Here is a 17,677-nt window from a genome sequence, read left to right as displayed (position 1 = left end):
GTGGATGAACTCACAAACAGTATTATCTCAGGGAGAGGGAATGACAGATAATAGCAGCTATGGCAGACTGCAGTCACGGACAGTTGCGGTCTCTCTTACTCGTCTCTCCAGCTGCAATCCAAAATTAGTGTTGAGGGGAGGGAAAGGCCTTACCATCACGAGCACTGTGGGAGGAGGCCTGAGATCTCTGTGGTCTGCTTGCAAAGAGAAAGAAAAGCCAAGTGCTCCCCCTAAAACCACATCCAGCAGCTTTTCGCCCCGTCATGTGTGTGTTCTTCTGAAGTGTGTCCTTGGCTATTTCGCTACGAGCAGAGTTCTTGTGAAAGACCACTGTTCATTACTCAGCATTTGACAGTACATCTGTGCTTTTTCTATGTGTAAACAGTGTTTGTTTTTACAGTGTTTATGAGATTGTGTCATTTTAGGTAGCCTTTTTCCCCTATTGAGGTTCCAAAGAGACTGAATTCCTTGTTCTTTTGTGTATTGTTGTCCCTATACAGTTGTCTAGATTCCACTTGTGACTATAGGATATTGGTAAACCTATTTTAATGACACGGACTGTAAAGGTTTTTTTTTCTGTCATGTATTTTGAAATCTGATCATCTATTTGTCTAATATATGTTGTTATTTAGGCACATACTGAGATTTTTTTTAGTGTCTGTAAATTAAATCTTATGAAGCCTCACAGACTGTATGAAGTACCAAAACTTTACATTCATTGTTGCATTCATTGTTTAAATTTCTAAAGTCAGCGTGAATTGCCGTTCTCAACCCGTTTGACTTTTGTAATCAGTTGTATTTCCAATTGAAACATGATATTCAACAAGAAAAAACTACTTAGGGTGAGAAATTGATTGGATTGTGAAAAGTGGCTGTTATAACCCATGTGACATCCATGAAAAAGTTGCTTCAGAGGAAGGTCAAGTTAGAGCAATGAGTTTTTTCCTTGAAATAACCAACAAATCATTCAAAATAAAACAAAAAAAAGTGCGTTAAGAAAGAAAAGGGGTGAATTTTGATTTCATGTTGACTAGCAGCCTCTCAGAATGTCAAGATAATGCAATATTAACTTTAGTACTGTTCACACCAAGTACGATAACTATATAGTTTTAATAGTCATTCTAATTCTTTGAGAATACTGGAGTCCAGACCTCAACAATAATGACTCAGAGGAATGATATTGTTGGAATCACTTTCAGATATTTTCGATTTGATGAACAATAAAAACATTGACAACCAATCAGAATCCGTTGGGGTGGACACTAATATAGTTATCATTCTCTGTGCGAACAGGCTTTAAGCTCCGCACTCTTGGTACTAGAGACTAGATCAAGTGCTATGCTAACATGTAGACTCTTAAAGGTGACTCTAATCAAAGGGACTCTAAGGTGTCCCCTGAATGTGTCTATGAAGTTTCAGATCAAAATACCCCATAGATTTTTTTTAATTCATTTTTTTAACTGCCTATTTTGGGGCATCATTATAAACGCGCCGATTTTATGCTGCGGCTCCTTTAAATCCCGTGGTCCACGCCCAAAGAGCTTGCGCTTGCCTTAAACAGTCCCTAAACAAAATTTACACAGCTAATATAACCCTCAAAATGGATCTTTACAAAGTGTTCGTCGTGCATGCATGCGTCGGATTATGTGAGTATTGTATACTGTTATATTGTTTACTTCTGATTTTGAATGAGTTTGATGGTGCTCCGTGGCTAACGGCTAATGCTACACTGTTGGAGAGATTTATAAAGAATGAAGTTGTGTTTATGAATTATACAGACTGCAAGTGTTTAAAAATGAAAATAGCGACGGCTCTTGTCTCCGTGAATACAGTAATAACCGATGGTAACTTTAACCACATTTAACAGTACATTAGCAACATGCTACCGAAACATTTAGAAAGACAATTTACAAATATCACTAAAATATCATGTTATGTCAGTTATTATCACTCCATCTGCCATTTTTCACTATTGTTCTTGCTTGCTTACCTAGTCTGATGATTCAGCTCTGCACATCCAGACGTTAATACTGGCTGCCCTTGTCTAATGCTTGTAATAATATTGGAAATGTGGGCTGGCATTATGCAAAGATTGGGGGCGTACACCCCGACTGTTACGTAACATGTTATGTTGAGATTCGCCTGTTCTTCGGAGATCTTTTAAACAAATGAGATTTATATAAAAATGAGGAAACAATGGAGTTTGAGACTCACTGTATATCATTTCCATGTACTGAACTCTTGCTATTTAACAATGCCAAGATAAATTCAATTTTTCATTCGAGGGCACCTTTAAAACTCTAGATTAACAGAACAGAACTCAAAACAAGCAATCATTGAGCATTTTATAGTTAGTTTTGTGACAGTAAACTATATTTGAGTACATAAAAACAGAGGTAAACCAACACAAATCTACCAAAATCACAGTACCACTGACATTCTTATCAAGAATTCTGATATACTCAGATTTTGCTAATAAACTGCGAATTCTAAAAGGTTTGAGATCTAAAGTCTCAGCCATCATTATAGTCTCTGAGAGCGAGAACAGAAATGTCAGGTCCAGTATTCGAGCTAGAGGCCTCGCTGTTAAAGCTTATTTAGTCTGAATGTCAAAAACGAGACTGATGGGTGCCGGGTGGCGTTTATTCCTGAAAACTGAAACTGATTCTGGATCAGCAGTCCACATGGACATATACTTGTGAGACATATTATTTATCAATAATATAAAAGTGAATAAAAATGAAATTGACTGTTTTTGCCTGTTATTTATGCTTTAAGCAGACATACAAAAACATGTTAGTTTACATTTAGTCAACGTTATTTATCCAATACAGCTTTGGAAACCTTAGCTCCCATAATAGCTACTTTATTATATACAGAATCTTTGAGCTGAGCACTTTGGCAAGGGATCGGCTATATTTATAAATATACAGGACATTTATAGTTGATTTAGTTACATTAATGAACTACCCTGAATTAAATATTTACCCTGAGGACTAAACTTCGTTTTAGTGTTAAATTGACAGTATCCCACAAAACAGAACAAAAAAACATTCACATTAAAGTACAAGCCCACTATCATCCAGCACAACAACAACAACAAAAAAGGCTTGTTTGTGTAAAATGGAGGTATCTAACTTTTTAGTGTCATCTAGTGGTGAGATGAAGCAGCTCAATTCATCAAGACAACAGAAACATGTTGGCATATTTATTTCAGAGTCTGACAGTCCGTTTAGCAGCATAAGGAAGGTCTTGAGGTATTTCTATATTCATTTGCAGGTCATTCACCAATACATCCACTCACATAGAAATTCAGTATACAAAATACAGACACACACATACATACAGATATGTCCTCCTAGAGTGAACTTCAGACAGTTTCACCATCCTGTGCATAAAGTCTGTGGCAAATACATGGCAGTAAGCCTGTGCTTCTGGAGGAGTTTAAGGCAGACTCCCTCAGTGAAGAAGCTTTGGCTGTTGGGAGAAAAGAAGAGCAGATGGTCAGGAAAAGGATCTAAATTCAGAGCTGAGACTCAACCACTGTGCAGAATTAAACCTTGATGATTCATCTTAACAGACTATCAATCTGTGAATTCCTATACTTCTAGTTCTCTTTACCACTGTGTATTTTTATCCTTGAAGTGTTGAAGTAGTAAGCTTTGCCAGTTTTCTTCAACAACTTTAGTGTATTTTCTTTTCCTAACAGGAGAATTATGTCTACCAAGAGCTGCTTGAGCTTCCTGACACCTATACATTGGTACTATTGGGTCATTTAACAAAACACTTAAAAACACATGGTACAAGCACTTAAAGGTGCACTCAGTATTTTTCATCATTAAAGTGTTTGACTAAAATTAATAGTACTTTTAAAATCATTTGCACTCACATTAGATGAATCATATTAGTAGCCTAATAAAAGCAGGCAACCATGCTGATAAATTGACAAAAAAATAATATTTCTATGAAAATGAAAATTTATATTTTTAGATGATGTTTTTCACTGCATGCACAGTAATTATGATATAGAAAATTAACTAATATTTTACATAAAAATTTATAAAATGCCATTTAAAATAAGTTTTAAATGTTTTAAATATGTTTAGCCTGTCACACCACAGGACAGTTTAAACCAAGTGGCCAAATTTGTAGCTTCAAACTAACAATTAGCAGTTTCAAGTCCATTTATGTAATTGCCATTATTATCTGAATTAATTCAAAGACTAACCTGAAACAAAGGTCAGAATCAACAAAATATGAGCATCAACCCTCCCCATGTTATTGTTAAAGCTGCATTTCGTAAGTTTTGCCTCTTTGCCGCCATCTCTATTTGAAACCTGCAATTGCAGTTATTTGGGAACTATCATTTTTACGTGGGGTGCGTATCGGCAACAAACTACCATGTTTTTTTCTTTTCTCATATTTAGTGTCATCTTTTAAGACATGCTTTTTATTTGATTTGAGACTCTTATGAGCTATTAAAACTAGAGAACACTGTATCTCCATATTTCTCCCAAAAGTGCATTATGAAATTAAGACAATGTCAGTGTAAGTCCAAGACCAATACAACAAACAAAAAACGCATTACTGAATGCACCTTTAGTTAAACATTTGAGGCTTTCAAACTACAAATAAAAGTGATAAACATACCTTTTGTGCAGCCAGTTTCTTTGGCAGACTGTTGGAGGTTGATCCTGGTCTGCCATCCCCACCCCAGGACACCAGGCTGGAGTGAGTTTGGGAGAGAGAGGAGAGGATATTGGGTTTAGGAGCAAATGAAGTGTTTTTGGGGGGAGAGGCACTGCTGGTCTTACGTTTCCTGCCAGGCCCTTTATGCTCATTCCCAACAGCCCTTTGATTGAGTCCTGAGGCCCCTCCCTTATCAGACTCTGGGGAGGGAGAAGGGGAGATGTGGGCAGGACTTTGCTTAATCAGCCCTTTAATTTCAGGAGGGCGAGTTTTGCTGCCAGGTGAGAGCGCACCATTGAGCGGGCCATGTGGTGAAGAAATGGCAGTTCTGGTCAAGGAGGACTGGCGGTCTCTGTGAAACAGGATTTTGGACTGTCCAGGCAAGTCCTTGTCCACTTTAGGAGATTTTCGCCGCTTGCTGGCTGTAGGACTCTCCTGAAGCTCCCTGAAACTCGCCTGCAAAGCCTGTTTGCTGGTCCGACCCGCAGGGTTACGTTGCCGGCCGGGGCCTGAGGGTGTCTGGGCTTTTGTTGGTAGTTTGGAGGCGGCTGTTAGGTTAGTGGGCTCGGATTGTCCTGAGGTGCTTGTCCTGAGAGTAGAGGCACTGCGGACGGGTACCGATCCGCGCGTGGCATCATGGGAATTGTAAGTGTTTGTGGTGACTAGGGGTTGATGAGAGCATAGTTCTGACACCTGAGGGAGTTTCCTGCAGATAAAAGATTTTACTTACAACAAACTAAATTTACAGGAAAAAGAAAATTCCTGAATACATATTTAAAGGCAACCGATTTTATAATTAAACTCTGAAGAAAATAAAGTCTTGAAAAAAAAAACAGTAGCAAATTAATAAAATACTAAAAGACTCTGAAATTTGTTTCAATCCGTTTTTTTTAATCAATTTATGTTGATGTAATGAAAAAATAAATTAAACAAAACAGATGAAATAAGATCAATAGATGAAAAACAACTGATAAGTACTGATAACTTATAAGTACTACAATTAAACCATTTAAATAAAATTTGAAAAGTGAAAGTCATATGGAAATATTAAGAAAATAATAAGCACATAAAATTAATCAATTAAAAATGAAAATTGAAAATATAAAAATAAAAGCTAATTCAAAACATTAATAAATACTAATAAAGTTGTAAATAAAGTATTTATTTACAATTATTTTATAAAAAAAAATTCTAATAAATACAGTATATTTGCAATGAAAAATGAAAAAAAAAAAATATGATAACACTTACAACAAGGTCCTAATAGTTAACATGAATTAACAATAAAAAAAAAATTCTAAAGCATTTATTAATTGTAATTCATTTTAATTAAAACATTTACTACATTATTAAAATAAAAAAATGTGTCTGTTAATATTATTTAATGACCCTGATCTAACATGAACAGTTTTATTTTTAAGATTAATAAATGCTGTAACACATGTATTACTCATTGTTAGTTAATATTAGTTAATGCATTAACTAATGGGACCTTATTGTAAAGTGTAAAATGTCACAAAGACATCAGCCTAATGTTGTAAAGCATCTTACTTCCACAGGTAAGTGCTGAGGTGCTGCTCCATCATGACACTGAAAGCTGACCGCAGGTGGAACAGCCTTCGGTCAAACGCTAAGACGCTACGGCCAAGTACACGTGCCCCGAAAGTGCAAAGCTGGGTAAAATGTGAGAGAGGGGACAAACATGGGTTCATTTTTCTTTAAATGTTCTATCATCGGATGAAACTATACTATTTTGCGTCACTTTTGTTATGAACATCATCTTACATTAAGATTTGGAGTTTAAAAAACTGCTTAAATGTAGATATGAAGGAAAACACTTACACCCAGAGGTTTGGGGTGCAAGGTACTTGCTGGCAGATGAGCAAATTCATCACGGTTCTCCCCGTCACTCTCCTCACTGGAGAGACCGGCTGAGAGAGATTCCATCTGCGTCTCCTCAGAACGCATCACCTCCTCCATCTCTACAACAGCATCTGATGGATTCATGGACCTGTAAACACACACATTCAAATAAATGTCCTGTTTACGCATCGTATAAGCTTGAAAGGGTCAGTCTCCATTCCCTGTAATTTCTTTCTTGCTCATTTTACCACGTACACTGGAATATTTCAAATCACAGAAAGCAGCATAAGTACATACCTGAGAATAGAAGAGTTAGTCATTTGGCTTTTGTAGTGCAGAGGCCCAATCTGAGACGTAGGGGTCTCATGTTGGGCAGAGCCTCCATCGGGGACCCCTTTGGGCAGAGGGGGGCGCTCTCGAGGCTTTGAGCTCATCTTCAGCTCCATTACAAGTTGGTCAAAGGGTTTACTCCTCCCTACAACCTGCCGTCGTTGATGGATGGAATGAATCTGCGGCAGAGGAGATAAAATAGAAATGACAACTAGCGTTTAAAAGAAAAGAACTCAAATGTGTATGTTAGTGTGCTTTTTTTCTATATACTGACTACATGCTCACATTACAAGTCAGCAGTCTGGTGCACAGTTTCTTTCTCTCAGGATCCATCACCCCACAGTGCTTGTCCAAGTCACATTCTTTCTCTGAAATAAATTGGTTTCAACAAGAGGAATCGACATTTGTAAGCATAAAAACATTTCAAAAACATCATAACGACCCAAAACTTTTGAATGGTAGTGTATATTTTTACTCCGATATTTTAAATAAAACTTAAGTAACATGATCATTCCATAAAGGGTTAGTTCACCCAAAAATGAAAATTCTGTCATTTATTACTCACCCTCATGCCGTTCCACACCCGTAAGACCTTCGTTAATCTTTGGAACACAAATTAAGATATTTTAGTTAAAATCCGATAGCTCCGTGAGGCCTCCATAGGGAGCAATGACATTTCCTCTCTCAAGATCCATAAATGTACTAAAAACATATTTAAATCGGTTCATGTGAGTACAGTGGTTCAATATTAATATTATAAAGCAACGAGAATATTTTTGGTGCGCCAAAAAACAAAACAAAAGATTTCAAAACACTGCTTCATGAAGCATCGGAGCACAAATGAATCAGTGTATCAAATTGTGATTCGGATCGCGTGTCAAACTGCCAACGGCTGAAATCACGTGACTCTGGCGCTCCGAACAGCAGATTCGATACACTGATTCATTTGTGCTCCAATGCTTCCTGAAGCAGTGTTTTGAAATCGGCCATCACTAAATAAGTCCTTATTTAGTTTTTTTTGGCGCTCCAAAAATATTCTCGTCGCTTTATAATATTAATATTGAACCACTGTACTCACATGAACTGATTTAAATATGTTTTTAGTACCTTTATGGATCTTGAGAGAGGAAGTGTCATTGCTCCCTATGGAGGCCTCACGGAACCATCGGATTTTAACTAAAATATCTTAATTTGTGTTCCAAAGATTAACGAAGGTCTTACGGGTGTGGAACGGCATGAGGGTGAGTAATAAATGACAGAATTTTCATTTTTGGGTGAACTAACCCTTTAACATTTGGTGGTGACAAATAATAATAAATCTAAATGGAACCTATCTGAACATATTCTGAATCTAATTAAATGGATCATTTGAACAGATTCACAGAACCAACAGAACTAAAACTCGATTATGACAAAACAAATAATAGTATGGGTAGCATCAGAGACGTACTAAGGACTTTCCTGTAGGTTCTGCTATATGTTTTTGGTCCGTGCAGGTGAGATTGTGAATCCAAACTCTTCTGGATTGGTTTCTCGGTTGATGGAGGTGTTTTTTTTGGTGGGGTGGGCAAATGTGGAGGTGATGAAGGGGTTCCATGGGAAACTTTATCCACTTGCTGAAGACTGGAATATAAACGAGATGACACTGGAATAAACAGTGGATGCTTAAGATCAAGGTAAACTGCACTTCACTCCTTCTCACCTGGGTCCCTCACGCTGAGGTTTGGAACGTCCCTGGTGGGGAGAATGAGGTGGGAGTCGTGGGGGTCCAGCCCCCTGGTGCCTGCCATCTTGACCCTCACAGGGGCTGCCGTATTGGGAGGGGGGTCTCCCCTGTTGGGGTCGGTCAGGAGAGCAGTTGGATGGCGTACCATAGAGCTTGCTGAAGAGGCCATGCCGTCGCTCACAATGCTTCTCAAAAGCCTGTGGCTTCACGACCTGCCCACAATGGCTGCACACCACCAGGAAGAAGTCATCATGTGCTGGGCAGTGGCCATATATCGACATGTCTGTGAGGGAAAGATGATTTTTTTTTTATGTCATTCATCATCATTGCAATCTGTTAATCACAGGCCTAACAAACTCTTCCTCACCCTCTTTCTTGAGAGTCATGGTTTCCAGACGTTTCTTCACATTTTTGCTGCACTCTTCCAGAGAGGACCCTAAAAGAGGCAGTGAAACAAACAGAACATCAAAACAGGAAATGAAACAGCAAGCAAAGTACATTCAATTAGCGTCTCTTCTCAGAATAGCAGTTCTCAACTCCAACACACTCACACTAGTACATGTTAGACAACATTTCTGTTGCAACTCGATGGATGGATGGATGGATGGATGGATGGATGGGTCGGGTGGATGGATGGATGGTTATATGGATGGATGGATGGTTATATGGATGGATGGATGGTTATATGGATGGATGGATGGTTATATGGATGGATGGATGGAAGGGTCGGTGGATGGATGGATGGATGGGTCGGGTGGATGGATGGTTATATGGATGGATGGGTCGGGTGGATGGATGGATGGATGGAAGGGTCGGGTGGGTGGATGGATGGTTATATGGATGGATGGATGGGTCGGGTGGGTGGATGGATGGTTATATGGATGGATGGATGGATGGATGGAAGGGTCGGGTGGGTGGGTGGATGGATGGATTGATGGGCGGGTCGGGTGGATGGATGGATGGATGGATGGATGGGTCGGGTGGGTTGGTATATGGATGGATGGATGGATGGTTATATGGATGGATGGATGGTTATATGGATGGATGGATGGAAGGGTCGGTGGATGGATGGATGGATGGGTCGGGTGGATGGATGGTTATATGGATGGATGGATGGAAGGGTCGGGTGGGTGGATGGATGGTTATATGGATGGATGGATGGGTCGGGTGGGTGGATGGATGGTTATATGGATGGATGGATGGAAGGGTCGGTGGATGGATGGATGGATGGGTCGGGTGGATGGATGGTTATATGGATGGATGGATGGGTCAGGTGGATGGATGGTTGGATGGATTGATGGGCGGGTCGGGTGGATGGATGGATGGATGGGTCGGGTGGGTGGGTATATGGATGGATGGATGGATGGATGGATGCATTGATGGGTGGGTCGGGTGGATGGATGGATGGGTATATGGATGGATGGATGGGTAGAAGTTAAACTAAAATGAAAACTCCAAATACAAAAATAAAAGTCAACTCAACCTATTATTAATAAACACTATAGAATATAAATTATACTATTTTTATAACATTGGCAAAAACAAGATGGCTGCGTCCGAAATCGTATACTCTCGAGTAGGTACTTATTTTGAATAATTAATTACTTTATGACTGCTAAAATATATATATATATTATATATATATATATATATATTATAAATGTGTGTAGTATGAGTGTAATCTAGACATACTACATTCACCATGTCGTCATTATCATGTGACCTACCAGCGTCAGTTGCGTTGCTTCACTGCCCTTCACAAATCCGCTCCTGTGGTCTCATGGGATAGTAAAGTGTCCATCGTATGCACACTTCAGAATGTCGCCAGAGGTAGTAGGTCATCCGGGTACTTTTTGCCTATGCTTTTATGAGTACAGTGAATTCGGACATACTTCTCTTTTTCACCTACTATATAGTAAGGAAGTATGCGATTTCAGATGCAGCCGTTGATTATAAGCACAGGCCATGTGTGCTGTATATAGTGGTATTCTGAGTCAAATTAGGCGATTGAGGGTGTGGAATAAAACTCACACCAGTAAATAGGATGTAAAAACAGTCAAGTTTTGTGATGAATTTGAACCGTAGCGTTTACGTGGGTGTGGTGATGTTGGTTTATATGTTGTCGGCCTACATTTTTTCTAGCAGTTTTTAGTGATTTAATTACATTTTATTAATTTAGTACATTATTCTTAACGTATTTTAAGTCGCATCCAGCTCTAGCTGTAACATGTTAAGGTGGGCAATTGGACTTCCAAGGTGGGCTGTGAAAGTGGTTGAGGTCAAGCTCATGACTGGGTCATTCCTGGACCCTGTACCATTGTCTTGAAAGTTTGTTGAGGCAGTTGAGAGCCACTTCCTTAGACACTTCCATCAAACATCAAAGCAACAGTGCTGAATGTTCCCATTTCTATTGGCCACAGCTCACTGCATTCAATGTGGGTCATTTCCTGCATTATATAAACCACATACATGAGAAAATGGCATTCTTATTTTTAATCAGCTGATCAGTGTGACAGATGCTGAGAGACCATCTCAGGGTTCTATAAATAGATATAATGTAAAGTAAAGTGGGAGCAAGAGCAGTTTGATGTGAATATGCCACTGGCACCGTTCCTGGCTATTGCAAAGGGAAATATCAGCCCAGCGTTTCATAATACTATCGCTGAATGTGAATAATGAGATGTTCTCGCAGCGACGAGAACAACTATGAATCTGGGAGTGTGTAAATGGGTCCAGGGGTTTATTTATCTTGATAGTTTTATGGCCAGAGACTCGTCTCCACCTTTACTTCCCGTCGCGCTGGCTGTCAGTTCACAGTAGATGATATACTAAGCCGCATCTTCTCTCTTTAATCCTCAAACCAACACGACAATATAAAAAAATCAATTCAGGCATATTACAAACTCATTTTCAATAATATACATTTTAGGAAAGGGGATATTCATCATCTAAACGGAGCGCTAGGACCTGGGAGATTTTCCGAAAGTACATTGTGTCGGACTGCAACCCATGCGGCGCTAGGACCCGGCGGGGCCTTTGTTTGGGTCGTGGTTGGCCGGGGTTTGCGCTTTTCAAACAAATCCATTTCCTGTGCTCGCTCAAAGCGATTACAACCGAGAGTATCGACAGCTCAATGTTGTTTTACTCACCGTCCAATGTAGATACGTTCGCTTTGTCGATCCAAGCGGTCCAGCTTTGCCCTACAAAGTCAAGAATGGAAATTCGCCGATCTAGGGCAGCCATTACCGTTTTAGCGCGTGCACGATCCGCCACCATCACGACGGGAGCGCATTGCGACGTCATCTTGCGCGCTCACGACGGATTACCGTAGCGATGGGAAGTCGACTCATTTTTACGAGTCGGTTCTAAAGAACGACGTCCCAACCAAGATAGTCACATATTGTTTTTGGTTTACAGTATTTTTTTCCCATCAGTCAAATGCCCGGTTCACTCCAAACGCTTTTAGAAGTGACGTCCGAAAGACACGTTGAATCAATATGAGTCCTGCTCAGATCGATCCAGTTAGATTCATGTACGAGTCGTTCAGATGTCTTTGAACCGGTTCAATGATTTATTGAAAAGATCTGACTCCAAATAACAATTCGTTCACGAATCGGACATCGCTTCATGCTCGTGTCCGTCCGTACGCTTGAAACGTTGGAAATACCCATTTTTTTTGTTTGTACATTACATCATAATCTGTAAATTCGTTGATAAAAACTTCCTCACAACCCACCAGCATCAACAGAAGCACAAATCCACAATAACACTGTACTGTGAACATTAAATTAAGAAACATATTACATTTTGTCTAAGAATATAGATGCTTTGCCTTTTATGTAGTTTGCATAAGTAAACTAGAATTAAAAATTAATTTCAGTATAAATTACCATGATGAAATTAGAAGTACACATGAGTCAAATCATGATATGATGCACAATAGGTAATAAAACATGAATTTATTTATTTTTTTAAAAAATCCTCTGTTAAACAAACAAAATCAATTTGTTTTTAACAACAGTTTTGCCTGGATTGATGTAAACATTTCTTAAAAATAGGCTAAGTTATAAGGCACACAGTTTAATTAATAAAAGGACAATTTAAACATGAGAAGTACAGTGGAAATGTAAGCTGAGATGATATTTTATAAGGCAAAAATTAACTAAACAACAGCATGGTGTACTGCACATCCTCAATTGCTTTAAAAAGGGAACATCAGAACAACTGTAAACAACTTATGTATCCAATTCAATATGTCAGTGAACAGGAGTCAAAAACATACATGGTTATGTAACAAGATCAAATGATACAGAAATGTAACAGTAAAGAAATTAAATGTAACATTTTAATGGTGCAATTTACTTCGTACAATCCGTTTTATGGTAAGGTGCCCTTGTACCTTCTATACATATACAGCTTTGCTGTAGTGTGTATTAATATGCAAACATTTGAATATATTGAAGATATACCTTTGGTGCATTTGTGACGCATATCACGCCAGGTAGACCCATAACATCAGTCGACCGGGGTGCTATGTAGCACCACTTTAATACTGCAACGACACCTGCTTGATGAATGTGGTTGTGACCTGCTGTTTAATTATGGCTGTCCTGCTCCTTCTTGCTGATTGGGTGGCTTGTGTAATGGCGTCTCCTTGTAAAGGAACCAGCAGTTTCCTCCCCACAGGATACAGTTGAGGAATCCAAAGATCTATAAAGAGTCATTAATTCACATTAGTTTGTTTTGAATTAATTTGATTCACTTTTCTTTTTTTTTTTTTTTAAATCGAGTTAAAATTAAACAGTATAATATCCATATAACTACAACATGAATGCAGACAAAGGATAGTAATAAAAAATGTGGGAAAACAGTATGAATAAATTTGTCACGTCAATTCAGTCATCTCGGTATAATATAATTGGTTTCATATTTTGCTATACTATTAATATTATAATTCTCTTACCACTGAAGAATTGAGTCGGCCCATTAAGGGGGTGTGCCCAGCAGTGCACATGTGTAATTTTTTACACACATCAGCTATGAACAGAAGATGATTTGGACTGGTTGCCCACTTCACATCAGTGAGGCCTTTTCCCCAGGCAGATGAACACACCAGCCAGAGAAACGTGAAGATCCCAGTTAATAGTAAATCCTAAGGAGAGTCATACATGTGAGTGAGAATGAGTGTAAATACATTTCAATATATAAATTATAAATATATTAAATGTGATAAAAATATTATTATTGTTTGTTCATAAACCAATTAATTTCATCCTTGCAATAATGACTAATGTATATTTAACACTCTCTGTTAAATGTCTTTATCTTCAGGACACTTTGGGCTAACAGTTGTCAGAAAAACCCACCCCTCTGTTTCTTCATTTACACAACAGAGAAACTCTTCACACCCCCAAACAGTACAGAAAAATGTCACTCCAAACTAGTGATGTTGAAATCCTGCATAATACTGAATAAACTAATATAATGAAGGCCAGAAAGTTTATAAATTAACTTATCAGGCATGCATGCAGTGGCTGGATTTCAGTTCTCATACAAAAACGTGAACGTCTGAGTCAGCAATGGAATATGAAAATTAATTTAAAAGGCATGCACAGGCAAGGTTTAAGAATGCACAGAGAACTCTTAAAGGGTTAGTTCACCCAAAAATGAAAATAATGTCATTTATTACTCATGCCGTTTCACACCCGCAAGACCTTCGTTAATCTTCGGAACACAAATTAAGATATTTTACTTGAAATCCGATGGCTCCGTGAGGCCTTCATTGGGAGCAATGACACTTCTTCTCTCAAGATCCATAAAAGGTACTAAAAACATTTAAATCGGGTCATGTGAGTACAGTGGTTCAATATTAATATTATAAAGTGACGAGAATATTTTTGGTGCGCCAAAAAAACTAAATAACTTATTTAGTGATGGCCGATTTCAAAACACTGCTTCAGGAAGCTTCGGAGCATAAATGAATCAGTGTGTCGAATCATGATTCGGATCGTGTGTCAAACTGCCAACGGCTGAAATCACGTGACTTTGGCGCTCCGAACCGCTGACTAAATAAGCAATCACTAAATAAGTTGTTATTTTGTTTTGTTTTTGGAGCACCAAAAATATTCTCCTCGCTTTATAATATTAATATTGAACCACTTTACTCACATGAACCGATTTAAATATGTTTTTAGTACCTTTATGGATCTTGAGAGAGGAAATTCCATTGCTCACTATGCAGGCCTCAAGGAGCCATCGGATTTCAACTAAAATATGTTAATTTGTGTTCAACGAAGATCAACGAAGTTCTTACAGGTGTGGAACGGCATGAGGCCGAGTAATAAATGACAGAATTTTCATTTTTGGGTGAACTAACCCTTTTAAATAGCTACAACATGAACTTGAACCTATACACACTCACAATGCTGGGGTTGCGAGGAGATTCACGGTAGAGGTGCTGGTAACCCAGGTACAACACAAGAGTAGCTGTGCTGTACAGAAAAGCCAGAACTCCAATAGCTACAAAGAACTGAGCTGAAGATGAGTAATCTCCAGTCAGGTACATGGTTTTAAACACGGTTCCATTCTGTTCGCAGGTTGGGACTTGGATACTGTGGCTATTGAGCCTTTGTATCAAAGAATAATAACAAAGGAAATTATGAAAAGGCAGAAAAATATCAAAAACAACAAAAAGTATATTGTGTGTATTTAATATGTTTACCTAAAAGGGTAGCTGAAGGATGCATTTATTTCTTGGCTGGAACTGCTGTTATTGCACACAACATTGAAACTAGTAGAGCCAGAATAACCCCCAGTTGTAGCAAAAGCAAAAATGGCGAATATCTGAAAAGACAGAGAATGCGAAGAGGTGAAATGAATGGTGAATATGGTTCAAATGGAAACCAAAGGAGGTGTGTGTTTGATTACATAGCCACAAGACAAACATATGAAGAATAATTATAAACACAAAAAAACATTATCTTCACACATCTTCATTTCTACTTCCTCTTTTTAGTGGAATCCTTTTCAAAAATGAAATACTTATTGTGGTTTTTAATACCACAAAATCTGTATTATGGTAATATCTGACGATTACTTTAAAATAAGGAGCATCATAGAGGCATGACGCATACATGTATGCATTAATAAAAATATCAGTAAAAAAAGTAAAGAATGCATGACCCTCTGGACTACATTCATGGTAAAAAGTACCAAAATGAATTTAAATGGACAGTACAGTAATTGCTTACATTATCTTGAGGAAGTCAACTTCAAAGATCATACAAACACCATAAGTAACATAAAAAGAGAGACTGCCAGAGAGGTTTAAAGTGTTTCTTTAAAGCTAAACGTTTTTTAAAATGGCTGTGACTCCACTTATGGGAGTAATGTTGTGATTTTTGTTTTTTTCATAAAAAAGTTTGATGTATTTACACAGTATAGCTCAAAACAAAATATATGAATTGGAAAGTACGTACCCATTCCAATACACGCATAAAACTCAGTGGTTCTTTCAAAGGGCTGAGATCTAGTCGAAACGCGCTCATCATCTTCTGCAAATAAAGCATCAACAGAAACCAATCAAACAAACAACCGTTACAACTGTCAGAAAATGGTGCAATAATCAAACACCCGGAAATACTATGAAACGCGGCACATTTTGGACTCTTTTATCACCAATTTCATCAAAACTGAGCAAATTTCTACATGTAACTTGAGTGAATTAAAGTATGTAAAGCGGGAAACGCTGAGACTTTGTTGAACTGCAGAAAAATAAGGCAGATTCAGAAAGATTACCTTGTGTGGCAGTATTCCCCAGACAAATTTCAAAAAGTTGTCAAAGTTCCCTTCCCTTTTCTTGTTTCTGCATGGTTTGACCACGTGATTCGTGACGTAGTACCCTCACACAGACAATCTGCGACATAGTCGAGCCAACATTGTCGAGGTAAAAAAAGTATTGTATTGTACATGGCACTAATCATCCTTTATTTACCCCTAATTACTTAACCTCTTATCGTCATCATCGTTCGGGCTTGCAAAAATATTTCCATCATTTAAGTGATTTTAAAGCTTCATTTGTTTTAGTTATATTTAGGCTATTCTCTTATAAATATAAAATCAACATAAATATATAATATAAAAATATAAAATAATATAAAAGTAATTAACTGCATTTTTTATTAAAGGGATAGTTCACCCAAAAATTACAATTCTGTCATCATTTTCTCACCCTTAAGTTGTTCTAAACCTGTAGTTTCTTCGTTCTGGTGAACACAAAGGAAGATATTGTAATGTCTGAAGAACGACAGACAAGGCTTCGTTCTGAACTGTTAATCGGAACGCAGAACAACTGTAACACAAGCGCAGACTAACTAACTCTCTCACTGCTTCTTCCGGGCTTATTAACTTCCTAACCCTAGAACTACAGATGCAAACAAAACAGCAATTTAAAAAAAAACAATTATAAAGATTCTGTGCGCTACAATATTTTGAAGAATGTTGGTAACCGGAAAAAAATAAAATAGCCTAGTCAGTGGGGACCAGAACTTGTTTGGTTTCCAACATTCTTCCAAATATCTTCTTTTGTGTTCAACAGAAGAAAGAAACTCATACAGGTTTGGAACAACATGAGGGTGAGTAAATGGTGACAGAATTTTCATTTTTGGTTGAACTATCCCTTTAACTGCATTCAGCGTTGCTGTAGTATGACCATGAGAGGACGCTCTACTCACCCGAAACAGTCCTGTAGAATGATAGTGTTCCTTATTAAAGGGTTAGTTCACCCAAAAATGAAAATAATGTCATTAATTACTCACCCTCATGTCGTTTTACACCTGTAATACCTTCGTTTATATTTGGAACATAAATTGAGATATTTTTGATGAAATCCGATGGCTCAGTCAGGCCTGCATAGACAGCATGGTGACTTCTCGAGCCATAAAGGTACTAAAAACATATTTAAATCAGTTCATGTGAGTACAGTGGTATACAGTGGTAGTATCTTAATATTATAAACTAGAATTTTTTTTGTGCACCAAAAAAAATAAAAATAAAAATAATAATAATGAC

General features: G+C 38.0%; 3 protein-coding genes across 7 annotated transcripts in view; all 3 read right to left on the bottom strand.

Moving 5' to 3' along the window:
* Positions 1 to 2,012, bottom strand: part of gpr61 (G protein-coupled receptor 61) — a 54,062-nt gene extending 52,050 nt beyond the window's left edge. The window contains exon 1 of the mRNA XM_067393803.1: positions 1,991 to 2,012. The gene's annotated coding sequence lies outside the window, so the exon portion shown is untranslated. The remainder of the gene's footprint in view (positions 1 to 1,990) is intronic.
* A 439-nt stretch (positions 2,013 to 2,451) lies between these two features.
* On the bottom strand, positions 2,452 to 12,132 carry atxn7l2b (ataxin 7-like 2b). Of its 3 annotated transcripts, XM_067393801.1 has the most exons (11): positions 11,758 to 12,131; positions 10,336 to 11,055; positions 8,976 to 9,044; positions 8,585 to 8,891; positions 8,333 to 8,505; positions 7,168 to 7,250; positions 6,850 to 7,061; positions 6,532 to 6,700; positions 6,241 to 6,362; positions 4,651 to 5,395; positions 2,453 to 3,477 (listed from the first exon to the last, which is right to left on the bottom strand). In XM_067393801.1, exons 3-11 carry the CDS (start codon positions 8,992 to 8,994, stop codon positions 3,460 to 3,462), a joined length of 1,848 nt encoding a protein of 615 aa, XP_067249902.1. In that variant the 5' UTR covers positions 8,995 to 9,044; positions 10,336 to 11,055; positions 11,758 to 12,131; the 3' UTR covers positions 2,453 to 3,459. The 3 variants fall into 3 exon arrangements, with proteins under 3 accessions (XP_067249900.1, XP_067249902.1, XP_067249901.1); XM_067393799.1 differs by lacking the exon at positions 10,336 to 11,055 and having other exon boundaries at positions 2,452 to 3,477; positions 11,758 to 12,132; XM_067393800.1 differs by having other exon boundaries at positions 10,336 to 12,131.
* Positions 12,133 to 12,555: 423 nt separating this feature from the next.
* sypl2b (synaptophysin-like 2b) lies at positions 12,556 to 17,194 on the bottom strand. Of its 3 annotated transcripts, none has more exons than XM_067393797.1 (6): positions 16,839 to 17,194; positions 16,087 to 16,161; positions 15,330 to 15,451; positions 15,030 to 15,234; positions 13,572 to 13,760; positions 12,556 to 13,318 (listed from the first exon to the last, which is right to left on the bottom strand). In XM_067393797.1, the coding sequence occupies exons 2-6, from the start codon at positions 16,156 to 16,158 to the stop codon at positions 13,208 to 13,210; spliced, it is 699 nt and encodes a 232-aa protein (XP_067249898.1). In that variant the 5' UTR covers positions 16,159 to 16,161; positions 16,839 to 17,194; the 3' UTR covers positions 12,556 to 13,207. The 3 variants fall into 3 exon arrangements, with proteins under 3 accessions (XP_067249898.1, XP_067249897.1, XP_067249896.1); XM_067393796.1 differs by lacking the exon at positions 16,839 to 17,194 and adding an exon at positions 16,406 to 16,523; XM_067393795.1 differs by lacking the exon at positions 16,839 to 17,194 and having other exon boundaries at positions 16,087 to 16,182.
* Positions 17,195 to 17,677: the final 483 nt, after the last annotated feature.

The sequence above is a fragment of the Chanodichthys erythropterus genome, chromosome 9 (genome assembly GCF_024489055.1).
Source record: "Chanodichthys erythropterus isolate Z2021 chromosome 9, ASM2448905v1, whole genome shotgun sequence".
NCBI classification, from domain to species: domain Eukaryota; kingdom Metazoa; phylum Chordata; class Actinopteri; order Cypriniformes; family Xenocyprididae; genus Chanodichthys; species Chanodichthys erythropterus.
The sequence above is the reverse complement of the archived record's forward strand: the minus strand, read 5'-3'. Positions and strand labels throughout refer to the sequence as shown.

Bases quoted from the DNA above. Each gene is read 5' to 3' on its own strand.
- atxn7l2b (XM_067393799.1), bottom strand. From the start codon at position 11,911: ATGACGTCGCAATGCGCTCCCGTCGTGATGGTGGCGGATCGTGCACGC. The intron at 8,506-8,584 runs GTGAGAAGGAGT...TTTATATTCCAG, and splicing joins CCTCAGCGTGAGGGACCCAG to TCTTCAGCAAGTGGATAAAG. The intron at 7,062-7,167 runs GTGAGCATGTAG...CCTCTGCCGCAG, and splicing joins CCAGACTGCTGACTTGTAAT to ATTCATTCCATCCATCAACG.
- sypl2b (XM_067393795.1), bottom strand. From the start codon at position 16,176: ATGCTTTATTTGCAGAAGATGATGAGCGCGTTTCGACTAGATCTCAGC. The intron at 15,452-16,086 runs GTACGTACTTTC...CTGTCTTTTCAG, and splicing joins TTATGCGTGTATTGGAATGG to ATATTCGCCATTTTTGCTTT. The intron at 13,761-15,029 runs GTGAGTGTGTAT...GACTCTCCTTAG, and splicing joins CTCCTCGCAACCCCAGCATT to GATTTACTATTAACTGGGAT.